We start from the raw sequence: 12,235 nt of genomic DNA, 5'->3' as shown, positions 1-12,235 counted from the left end.
GCCGTAAAAAACCGCGACGGCCAGAACCCCGGGGGGTTCGCTCGAGCCGTGATAAACGGCAACCGCCAGAACCCCGGGGGGTTCGCTCGAGCCGTGGGAAATGGCACCGGCCGACAACCGGGGGGTTTGCTCGAGCTGTGAGAAATAGCAACGGCCAGCGCACGGAGTTGGTTGGTCGGTTGGGTTGCCTCAGCATCGTCATCCTCGATATCGATGTCAATCACGGCCCTAGAGGGAGAAAGATGCCGCCCCATGGTAGGAAGAGGACGGCGGTTCTAGACGTAAACCCGTCCCATGGGTGAGAGAGATGGTGGTTTTGAAAAGAAGCCACCAAGTCCGTCACTCGGTGGAAGAGATGGTGGTTTTGAAAAGAAGCCATCAAGTCCGCCACTCGGTGGAAGAGATGGTGGTTTTGTAAAAACCACAACCGAGCCAAGGTTTATCATGCTCGATCCCCCTTTTTCGGTTCAAAACGCTCCAGAAATCCGGTCAATCAAGACTTCATCCAAGTCGTCGATCAGGAGGGGCCCCTCCAAGAGAAGAGATAAAACGAAGTTGATCTCAGTCCATTGGTCAAACAAATGTCTGCCAGAGCGGTAAAACAAAGTTCATCCGGCCCTACAATCGCGAGGACGAACGTGGGGCAGCGGCCTCGCCAATCTGTCAGACTTCTGGATAGGTGTTAGCGCATGTACGACTGATTTGAAATAAAGGGAGTTGAAGCACTTACTCTGCTTGTCTGTTTTATTTCACGATCGAGTAACTTCCCACTGTGAAGCTCGTCGAAGGAGATGTTTGCAGAAACTGTTCGTGATGGTGTCGAAAGCCGTGTAGCAGAAAGACTGATGGGGGTGCCGCGAGAGGTGTCGGTGCGTATGAGCCTCCGGAAACGGCTGACAGTGACCGTTTCGAACAGTCTGTAAAGTGTTAGTCATATACTAAAATCCGTTGGATACAGTAGCAAAAAGTAGGGTGCGCCCTACTTTTTGCTACTGTATGTATTGATGTTGAGCTGTACCTGTCAAGCTAAATTTGTCTGTCGGACGGCTAGCGCCCGGAAGCGGGGCGGACGGGACGGGGCGGGGCGGCGAGGGGGATTCCCGAATGGGTTGGTTGTAACGGTTGGTTTTGCTGATGAGCCTTGTAAAGGGCAGCTCGCGAAGAAGGTCTGTGAGCCCTTGGATGCTCTGGACAGTTTGTGAAAGGTTTGTTCGGCGAAGGGGGGGAGGCTGCGAGAAGTGGAAGGCTCGAGCCTCTGAGCTGGGAGCTGGGAGCAGAAGGGAGCCAGGTGCCTATTAAATAGATACCGTCCTCCAAGATGGGATGTCTAAGAAGTGCCGGGTAGAGTACTCGGGTGTAAGGGTAAGTGCTGCCTCACCAGTTTTCCCCCATACAACTTAGTCACAACCACTCACTCATTTAATTGTATCTGGCTTAGTGTGCTCCTAATATTGACTAGTGCTTATTTGCGCTTATAACTCGTAATGGTGGTGAGGCACCACTTATCGGCAGCTCCTGGTACCAACCCAAGCTATGCACACACTTCTCCGACTTCATTGGTTGTAGGGCCGCAGATTGGTGGATGCTCTCCTCGCACCACCCAACCGAAGTCCTGCATAACTACCACTCCACACACCCACCATTTTAGAGTAAAGTCACTCACAGCACCATTCATGCGGACAAAATCCCGCCACCTATATAGAGAGGTTGTATGGCAACGGAACCTGTATATATGCCATGAGAATTTCCGGACTCTAACTAACTCAATTTGACCTAGGCTGATCTCTTAGTGTCCGGAAATTCTCATGGCATACAGGTTCCGTTGCCATACAACCTCTCCACTCTCCCGGCAGTTACGCCAAGACCCTAGGGTACAAGGAATGGGACGATCATAGGGAGGTTCTGCAGATTCCGCGCACTAGATACAACTACAACTATCTAGTAGACTTTCTAGAACGTCGATCATGATGAATGTGTGCTAAGATGCCAGAGTGAATGCCGACGATCAGGGTGGAGGCTGGAGAGCGGGGTGAAGGCTGGGGAGCGGGGAAAGCTGTGGAAAGCTTGCTTAGGCGCGGGGGGAAGGTAGAGTATATATATGTGTATATATCTATGGGGCGAGCAGCAGTAGCTAGAACCAATTGGGCACGCCATATTAGTAGCATATAGCCACATCAGCAGTGCAAGCCATATATAATAACCCAATCGTCCATTTCAGCGGCGTGGGACATAATAACCGTCCCAGTCAAATTATTACACACGCCGGTTTATCAACTGCGCCGTCAAAGCGCCGGAAGAGCGCCGGATTAAACCTAAAGCGAGCCGGAAGAGCGTCCGGAAAATAGCCGTTCTAACACCGTGCTCTTTTACTATAATTGCGACTTGTCCGATTCCTTGTACCACAGGGAGAAACGCAGGACGGAAGCGGTCTCTGGAGAGAACCTAAGTACCTTACAATCCAAGTAGGTACCTATGTATGTAGATAAGAGGTTCTCCTCGTACATACATACAAGGTGATCCCCCGTTTGGTGGCCCCACGAACAGCCCCGGGGGTAAAGTGCAGTCTTGGCACCTGGGATCACGTGAGGAGCACAACAGCTGACACGATGCACATTTTCAATGGAGAGCGGACATACAACTTCCCTATACCTACCTAACCTACACACGCAATAATGGACACCGCGGAGGACACCACGCAAACTTCGGCTCTCCCCCCACCGTGCTAGTGGTCGAAGCTATGGTCCCTTGTCTCCAGCTGTCACTCGACCCAGAGTCAGGCTGATCTTTTTGGGGGTTATACCTATTGTACTATCGTACGTCCTATCCCAGGTTATACGGTGAAAGTTCCGCTTAGAATAGTGTCGCTGGGGATCGTCGAATCGGTAGCTGATCTAACTATTCTGACAGATTCGGATTTGCTGCTGGTGTTGGATGCAGCCAGTTCGGGGACGATCCCTAGGGTACAAGGAATGCGTTGTCGCCGAGATGTACGTTGATGTCGCAAAATGTGATTCTACAATGTCGCAAAATCTGTTTTCACGATGTCGGAAAATGGAGTCCACGGTGTCGGAAAATGAAGTTCACGGTGTCGCAAAATGGAGTCCACGGTGTCGGAAAATGCAGTCCACGGTGTCGGAAAATGGAGTCCACAATGTCGCAAAATGGGCTGGTGTATAATGCGTTCTTTTAGGTAATTTACAATCTTATCAAATGCGTTGCATTAATCTATGATAGTACTAGATACATATGTGCCTTGTCCTCCTATGCCTTCCTACAGTTGCCTCGCTGCATACCGCTGATAGCAGACTCTCCCCACCGCTGATAGCAGACTCTCCCCGCCATGGATACCAAATTCCCATCGCCGCGAATACCACAGTCTCGTCGCTGGTGCCCTCGCTGCCCTTGCTGTCCTGTGCTGGCTGTCAGCCTTTGGTCTTCCCACACTCTTCCCTCCCCAGATACCACGGTTCCATCACCGTAGATGACACACTCTCCCGCTGCCCCCGCTGCCCCCGCTGTCCTTGCTGTCCTATGTCAGCTAAGTTGGTCTTCCTACACTGTCCTCGCGGCGAATAGCCCGCTGGCGTTGTGGCGGAGTGATGGAGGAGCTGTCAGCGAGAGGAAATGCGGCCTACCGCCGCCGGTGCTTCAACAAAAGAGCCCTCGCAAGACTAAATAATCGAATATCCTCGCCGTGGATCTGGTACTCTCGTTGCAGTGGTACTACGTAGAGAGGGATGAGGTAGAGAGGGATGAGGTAGAGAGGATGAGGTAGAGAGGGATGAGGTACTCTAGAGAGGGATGAGGTACTCTAGAGAGGGATGAGGTACTCTAGAGAGGGATGAGGTACTCTAGAGAGGGATGAGGTAGAGGTTGATCGTCTATTCTGTAGACGATCATGATGCTGAGAGAGAGAGGAGGGGTCAAACTTTGGACGCCCGGAGATTTTGGCACAAATAAGGTTCTGTGGACGTGTATATGGTTGCGCGGCGGGCAGTAGAGGTATCCCTTAGTTGGCCACACAGTCGCCTTACCATACCACTTGACATCGGCCGACATCATAACCTACACACTACTCACACGGCCGGAAATTTAGGGCCCCCCCCTTCCCCCACCACCACCACCTCCTTGCCCTTTAAATAGTCACTCATGAACGAGGCTTGCTCAACGTCGTCACATAGGATAACTGCTCATTCTCATCTACAGATCCAACCTCAGATAATAACCTGCAGTAGAGTAGAGATGAAGGTGGAGGAGGGGGGGTGGGGGGGGGGTGGGGGGGGGACCTAAATTTCCGGCCGTGTGAGTAGATAATGGTGATCACGAGAGAGAGAGGAGGGAGGGGTTGATGATTGTCTATCCTGTAGATGATGATGATGATGATGATGATGAGAGAGAGAGGAGGTGTTAAACTTTGAACGTCTGGAGATGTTGGTATAAATAAGGTTTTGTGGTTGGCAGTCGAGTCAGGTTTACTCAGTCATTCCTACTCGGTGACTGGAGTCATTCCTACTAATTTACTAGAATCATCCCAGCAATGACTCGAACTGTGTGGGTTGATTGACTCTTCCGGATGACACTTGCACGTAACAAAAACCAATACAACAACTTTCCTTCTCAACGCTACTCCCCATCTACCTTAGACCAGACAACGTGTCACCTGCGAGTAAAGCTTTGGGCAGAATTCACACATTTACTAGCAACAACGCAATTATCACAGTGCGTATCTGTCAAAAACCGATGTGCAACGCATTCTGCGACAATCCGGATGCAATAAATGCGTGATTAACGCATTGCTTGTACCCTAGGGGATAAACGCATCCGGCCGCAACTCAATCTATCCGCTTGACGAATCGCGCCGCATCTATTCCGAAATACCTACCCACTTGGGGGCATTCCTACTCTACCCCTCACTCCGTCCGCGACGCCGTAATTTTTTTTGCAGCTGCAGAGATTTGCGCATTCGCATCAACTACCCAGGCGATCATGTGGATGACACGAAGCTTCTGCCTCCGCTAGGTGCACATGTTAGCCCCGTCTCAGGAGCATTATTGAGAAGTGGCCTACATAATCTCTCTCGACTGAGTCGACCCCCGAGCCGCTCGAGCCGTTCAAGCCGTTGGGTGGGGGAATCATTTTATTGACGTATCTATGGAGCCGTTTAAGCCGTTCAAGCCGATCGTTGTTGCCCGCTTCGAAGAACCCCGGATGTTAAGCGCCGAAAACACGCTTACCGACAGCGCGGGTAATCGTTGGCAGGAATGGGTATCGAACGGGGTAGCAAGCAAACGGCCCCCTATAGCAGATCCGCCGTCCGGCGTCCCTCAAGCCACCATGCTCTACTATAGAGTACACGCAGTCTCGTTGGTCTACTTTCCCAGTAGCCATCGGAAGTGTGCCTCCAACCAACAGCGGTGATACTCAGTACACACCATACATATCTCCGCGGCCTAACGGAGCTAGTACGCGGGGAAAGTGGCGTTAATTGCGCCGGCTCCTACCGCACATAGCGTCTATAGGAGGATAGTGGACACTGCTAGATGGATATGATGCATACGGGAGTTTCCGATGCTTCGGTGTTTGATATCGACGATCGATGAAGGACACAGGCCCCACTGCATATTTGTGTAGTGTACCAACCCTATAGCTTCCCACGTCCACATCGCCAGCAATCAATCGCCGATTTGAGCGCCAGATGGAGCCTACAGACGATTCCATTCCATTGCATTTTCATATCTTCATCCTTGCACAGCGAGCTGACCGTGGAGATTGGTTCGGAGGAAAAATCAAGCACACGGCGCCGCATTGCCGCACCGAACATCGACACAGCCATCCATAGTTGCCCTGGCCTCGTTGGATGAGCTCGCATGAAGCTTACCTAGATCTGGGCGGCCAAGATTCTCTTGCATACGGGGCTGGCGAATGACTGTGTTGACGACGTTTGGTGTGTGCACAGTCAACGACTACACTCGTAGATGAGGGCCAGTGACTTTCAACAAAGAGGTGGGATGGCTGTCGAACTGGCCTACCTGTCGAACCCGCTCAGTCGCTAGGAGAGGAGTTTATGGATGGTTGGTTGGCGTCTGAGTGGGTTCGACAGGTAGGCCAGTTCGACAGCCATCCCACCTCTCTACGCCGGATCAATCCTTTTCACCATACCCTCGCCATAACCACTCACATCACACTCCACAAACGCAATCCTGGGCGGACTAGGGTGGGCAAGCCTCATGCAATGCGTGCAATGCATGTGAGGTCATCACTGGCGCGAACGGATCCGTGAAAACACCAACTGCTTTTCACCCATACTTACCCAACAGCGTTTTGGCAGCATGAAAGTTTTTTCTCGTCTCCTGAAATCCGTGGCCGTTGGCTGTTGGCGAGATTGCTGGGACCCCAATAATCGGGTGTCCGTGCTACTGGATAGGCAACCATGGTATGTCCATACCTAGCACCCACCCTCACAGCTGAGATCGGCCGGGAGACTGATATGCTCCCCTCGCAGCACGATCACGAACACTGGCTGGATCGGATCCCCAACTGAAAGCGCTCGACCAATTCCCCCTACGTCATCATGTGCGAGGCGGATATCGTATGCGATGTAGCCGAATTCTTGCTGGGCGTGGAACGACGAAGCACGAGGCCGTGAGAGTGAAAGAAGCCTAGTGCAACGGGTAGAAAGTGGACTGATCCACACAATAACTACACTAACTAGTACTTGGTGTGCTGAGGCCGTTACACGCGGGCCTGGAACCGCACTTCTTAGCCACGCTCACATCTGCATTGGCGAGGTGCAAAGACGTCGGGGCTCACAATCTCCCCGACCACTCAGCCGCGGTACAATACACACGTGAAACCACCAGTCTCAGCTGTCGAAACAGAGAAGCTGAACCGGAACCACCGCACCAAACCCCCAAAGTTCGGAAAGGCAGAGAAACACGCAAACAGGAAAACATGGACAACGGAGACTTTGAACGGACCCACGAGGCAAACATGATCCACAATCTTCCGATTAGCACATCATGCGGAAGTTGGAGCCTTTATTTCTTCATCTATTTTGACACATCCCCACATCTGCCGTGAGCGGTATCTACTAACTATAGTACAGCTGTCGTCTGTCCTTTAGCTCGTATGCTGAATCGTACTCCGAAGTCTAATCTCACTGCGTGCCCCACGGGCCAGCTCCTCGTCGTGGTGCCCCACTTCCATCCACTCGGGCGGCCAAAAAGGTCTTTGGACCCTCGTGATCAGATGTAATACGATCAGAGAACTGTAGTCTGTGGTCAAACAAGAGTTTTTTCGTGGGTAGATCTCCCATCCAGTCATGTAGAGTAGGTCCGAAGGCTTTGCGGCCGCCGAAGTACTCTGGTTGATGCATGCTCTACATCCAGTGTCACCCGCCACCGAAGGCAAGCGGACAGGCATCTACCCCCTCCGAACACGCATGTTCTTTTTGCGGACTCTGAAAACAAAAACTAAGCTCGTCGGTGCTTCACTGATGCCGACACCGCGCGGCCAACAAGGTGCACGGAGAGACTTCGTGGGACTCCTCCGACGTACACAGCTCTACGATGTGTAAAAATAACTGTCACTGTCGAATGTCGTGGATTCCCCGCATGTCAACCCTCAGGCGCCTAAGTGAAAACAGATGTCGTCATTCCAATCATTTGGTGATGGGTAATGGAAACGTATTCCCCGCAAGATTGAAGTAAAAGGATTTGGACGGGGAGGGGGGGCCATTCCATCCGGCTTCACATGGTCGCAGAGCTTTTCACCACGGCAGATACTGATTGATCCCAAAACTTTATCCTATTGCATGCGCATCGCATCACGCCGCTTGTGCACAACGATAAATCAGGGCAGGAACGGCCTCCACGTCTTTCTTTTCGTCCTGGGAGTGATGGCAGCTGACACCAGAGCCAACTGCCAACAAATGATCATCACCATCACCCTCGATAACTCTCCCAAAGCCCTCATTCAACTTTTGCTTCTTTCCTGAACCCCAGCCCCCCTCGGGGCCGATATTAATAATGTGCGTTTGCAAGATTTCTTGCCAGCTGTCGTGAAAAGAAAAAAACAACAAAAGGATTGACCTACTGGTTCCGCCCTTAAGCCTTTGTGCATACGGGGCGGCTGCTAGTTGGTTCCACGGCAGTACGGTTAGAGGATAGTTGGGCCGAGGGGGAAGTGTCAGCTGGCGGTAGTTACTGGTTACCGCGTTACGGAGGTGGAATCCGATCGGAACCATCCAACGAACTCGTTGTCCTCCGGTCACTTCTTTGGATGCCGCGCCTCCTACGATCGAAAACTCCAGCGCAGCTCCTGGGTTGTACTTTCTCCAAGCAAATCATAGCCCCTTTTTTCTGAAAGGTGACATCTCCCACCACATTCACCGCAGAGAATTTCCCACCCTCAAGCCGGACAACGATCTGTAGCCAGTGCGGGCTGTATTCTCGAAGACGACCACGAAGACGACCACGAAGACGACCACGAGACAACGGCGGCGGCGATCAAACGTTCGAACATTCACATAGAGGACGCTGCTGTGTCGGACACCTTGATCGAGTCCTTCGGAACAACCGACTATCCTCCAGAGCTCTGCTCATTCAGTCCCCCGTCAAATCCATCCACCAGCGGTCTAGTGACTCCGTGCAAGCCATCCAAGCCCATCAACTTCGCAGTTCAATTCTATCGAGCCGTCAACGTTCTTGACACCCTTTTGTTAGGACGCCAATGCTTTTAACACCGGTTTTCCATTACTCTAGCTTACGCCTACACTCTAACTATCGTCAAAAGTTCTCCGCGGCCGCTTTTCGGCCGCTTGCGCTTCCCTAGCCCGCGTTCCTGACTGACAGACCAACAACGTGGCTTTTCTAGCCTATCTTTGTTCACATGGTATTCCTGATGGCGGCCAATGTTTCCCAGGTATGTTTGCCGAGGATTCCCATGCCAAAGGCTCCGCCTACATTTTGCCTGGTCAGTAAAAACCTGGTGGTTCTTCGGTATTCAAATGACTGCGGTATTCACCCCGTATCAATCGCACCCTACTTTTTGCTACTGTATATTGTGTATCCTCAACTGTTTGCAGGCTACTAAGGCTAACCATTGTAGGCACGAGCCCAGAAGCGCCTGGCCCTCCCGCCCAAGCGCCTTTGGGCGCCGCGCCAGCCCAGCCAGCCCATCTTTGGTCGGACTATGTACTGAGAACACTGCGGAGTTCCGGCCCTCCTTTTACAGTTCTGGGCCTGGCCGGAGTTGAAGAATGATCCAGGCCCCATCCAAGCAAGTTGCAGATAGAGCGGCGGCTGAAAGACCACAGAGATCCGAGGCACGACTTCCGGAAATGAAGTTTGAGTACAGAAGTTATCACGCGGATGATTTGCACACTCCATCGCAGCTGTTTTCTTGTATAACCGGCTCGATGCAGCAACCCGCTTGTAGCTATCAATTGCACCCTAATTGCACAGCCGGACGGAATACCGAGTGAGATTCAATGAACCACCCCGCGTCGATGACGCATCAAGCTTCAGCTTGTACAATGTACCTGCATCAATCCAGTCTATCTCATGCATCACCAAAAGGCCTTAGAAGGTGGGCATCCGAGCACTTAGAGTAAAAATGGGCATTGCCAGAACCCCACAACGCAGCGACGCCACGCGCCGTCTATGTATTCATCTATCTAGCAGTAGACAATCAAACGAAAGAAAACCCAGGAACCCCCATTCGCCATAGCTAACCCCCAAACCAAACCAGACCTTCGAAGAAAGAAAAAACTCAGACCCAAACCAAACCCAAAACTAGCCGCGGTAGGTATGTAGCAAGCAAGCAAGCAGAAACGCATTACCCCATCTGATCTCACTTGACCCAACGTATCACCCATCATCCATCATCCATCCTCCCCCCACCGCCGCCACCGTCGTTACCCCTTGAGCCCCACCTCCTCCACAATCGAGTTGCCAGCAGCATTGACCCTCTTGAGTGTAGCCGTCTCCTTGAAGCCGACCTTCTTGAGCACGTGTACGCCCGTATCCAGGAACTCCTGCAGCGCCTCTTTACAGTCGCCGACATCAAGCTGTTCTCTCGTCCTCCAGCTATCATCTGCAGCTTCGCAGCCCTTCCATCGCAGCCGGAACATCTCGGTGCCGGCCTCGTCGACGCGCGAGGCGACTATCCGCTCGACTTCGTGCACGGCCGCCGCGCCGCCGCTGCCGCTGCTCGACGGCGTGTGTTTGTGCGCTTTCGACCGCGACGTCTTGCGCTTGTGTTTCTTGACCATTGCGTGCGTTGGTAGGGAGGGAGGGAGTGGTGGGTGCGTGGGCGGGAGAGTGGTGTCGCGTTCCGTATGGAGCGGGGGATTCGGCGTTGACAAGTGATGACTGCGACTGCGACTGCGACTGCGACCGACCTCACCTCGGTGACCCGCGCTAGTGCGCATCCCTGGACAGTGAAGCTCCGTAGGCGGGAAGTTCCGCTATCTATCTAAACAGCTCCCCCCACCCCACCACCACCACCTGCAATCGGCAGCTTCCTCGAAACTCGAGATTCGAGAATGGCTGCTCATTTCCTTCAGCGACTTAGTAATACTTACCGACTTTGCCAGAACACGTTACCTACTTCATTCTATCCAGGATGCTGCTGCTCTGCCGAGCCACCGGTGAAGAACCGCACATTCCCGCCCTTGTACATAACTTGTTCGGAGAAAACAAAGCCCGAGCTGCAACGTAGGCACATGTGCACTTTCCTCCTGTGGACCTCCTTCCAGGCTTCCACGGTAGAACTTCCCCCGTTCGATACGCACACGCACATAATCACGACGCAGCACATGACCGGACCGCACCGCACCGCCAACCGGCCCCCCATCCCCCCGCCCCCCACAACCGCCACGCCGCCACGCCACGCCACGCCGCCGGCGGCCCGCTCGAGCCTCGCCGCCCGATCCCGATCTCCGATCTGCTCCACCGCAACCACAACCGCAACCGCAATCGCAACAGCAACAGCGACGGAAAGCTAACCCCACACTTGAGTTGCCCAACCCCCCACAGATGTGAATGAGATTGAGATATCCGTCCGTGTGTCGCCCCTAACCACCGGTACTCTGCCTAGATCCTCCCGCGCCGCCGCCGTCGCCGCCGCCGTTCGACACTCCCGAGCTGAAACGGGAAGCCCCCATCCACCAGAAGCCAAGACCTGCCCAACTCAATCCAACCAAACATTAACCCCACAGAACAGAGCAGAGCACAAACCCCACAAAACACAATCTCACCCAGAACCGCATCTATGTATGTACACTCCCGGTGTCTTCCACGGTGACTTCCCCGGTGCCCACCCAGTTCCCACCCCGAAATAAAACCCGAAAAACAAACGGAATCCCCACGATCCATGTCCATCCACCTCCACATCCATGCATCCACCTTCCCCCCATCCCCATCCCATCCAAGTCAGCAAAGAGTCCGTAAAGAGCTCCTCGAGCCGGCGGCAAGCCTCAAGTCCCAAGCCTCAAACCCCAAGCCATATGCACCCCACATCTACATCCACATCCCCATCGACTAGATACTAGTAGAGTATCTAGAGTAACGCAGCAGCTGCAAGCCTGCAAGAGAGATGGAGGGAGGGAAAGGAAAACATAGCAAAATCAAAAGCAAAAGCAGCACTGTGAATCATGAGATTCGTTTGCACAATGCACACCTCCCTCCCCCCCCCCCCCCCTTTCGTCTGCGTGCCCGCCGCGCTGTAGGTAGGTCTGTAGGTTTGTAGGTAGGTCTGTAGAGTAGGTCGGCTGACTCACCCCCACGTCCCCCCCCCCGCTTATACCCGCCCAACCACCATCCACCGGTATGTACGCCGTACGCCGTGCGCCCACCAACCTCATCCCATCCGGGCTGCAGGAACGGCGCAAGCAATACAAGCAAGACAAGCACGACAAGCAAGCAAGACAAGCCCGCACAGCAGGCGGAAAAGCATCCCCGTCCATAGAGTACTCTACATGGAGCAGAGCAGTTCGCCAGCATCTGCATTTGCATTCACCTGCAGCAGCAGCAACCCCACTCCTATGTATGGTACAATCAATCAGCGGGTGGTCACATGAACAGTCGAGACGAGTCAATCGAGTGCGGGATCAATCGAGTGCGGGTTCAATTTGAATGTTCCAATGCATATCCAATCCATTGAAATCCATCGCTCCGAGTCCATCGCCTCATCACCGCCATCTCACATTAGATAAGTAGGTGAGTACGCTATG

The 12,235-nt window shown here is 53.2% G+C and overlaps 1 protein-coding gene across 1 annotated transcript; it reads right to left on the bottom strand.

The window, feature by feature from the left end:
• Positions 1-9,604: 9,604 nt before the first annotated feature.
• Positions 9,605-10,479, bottom strand: BZA05DRAFT_403708 (uncharacterized protein). Its single transcript, XM_051484234.1, has one exon. It carries the CDS (start codon positions 10,430-10,432, stop codon positions 9,917-9,919), a length of 516 nt encoding a protein of 171 aa, XP_051337769.1. The 5' UTR covers positions 10,433-10,479; the 3' UTR covers positions 9,605-9,916.
• Positions 10,480-12,235: the final 1,756 nt, after the last annotated feature.

This window comes from Tricharina praecox (assembly GCF_024521635.1).
Source record: "Tricharina praecox strain CBS 144465 chromosome Unknown BZA05scaffold_19, whole genome shotgun sequence".
NCBI lineage: Eukaryota > Fungi > Ascomycota > Pezizomycetes > Pezizales > Pyronemataceae > Tricharina > Tricharina praecox.
Note: the sequence above shows the minus strand (reverse complement) of the source record. Positions and strands in the feature narration are given on the sequence as shown.

Excerpts from the sequence above, each read along its gene's own strand:
- BZA05DRAFT_403708 (XM_051484234.1), bottom strand. The coding sequence starts at position 10,432 with ATGCGCACTAGCGCGGGTCACCGAGGTGAGGTCGGTCGCAGTCGCAGT.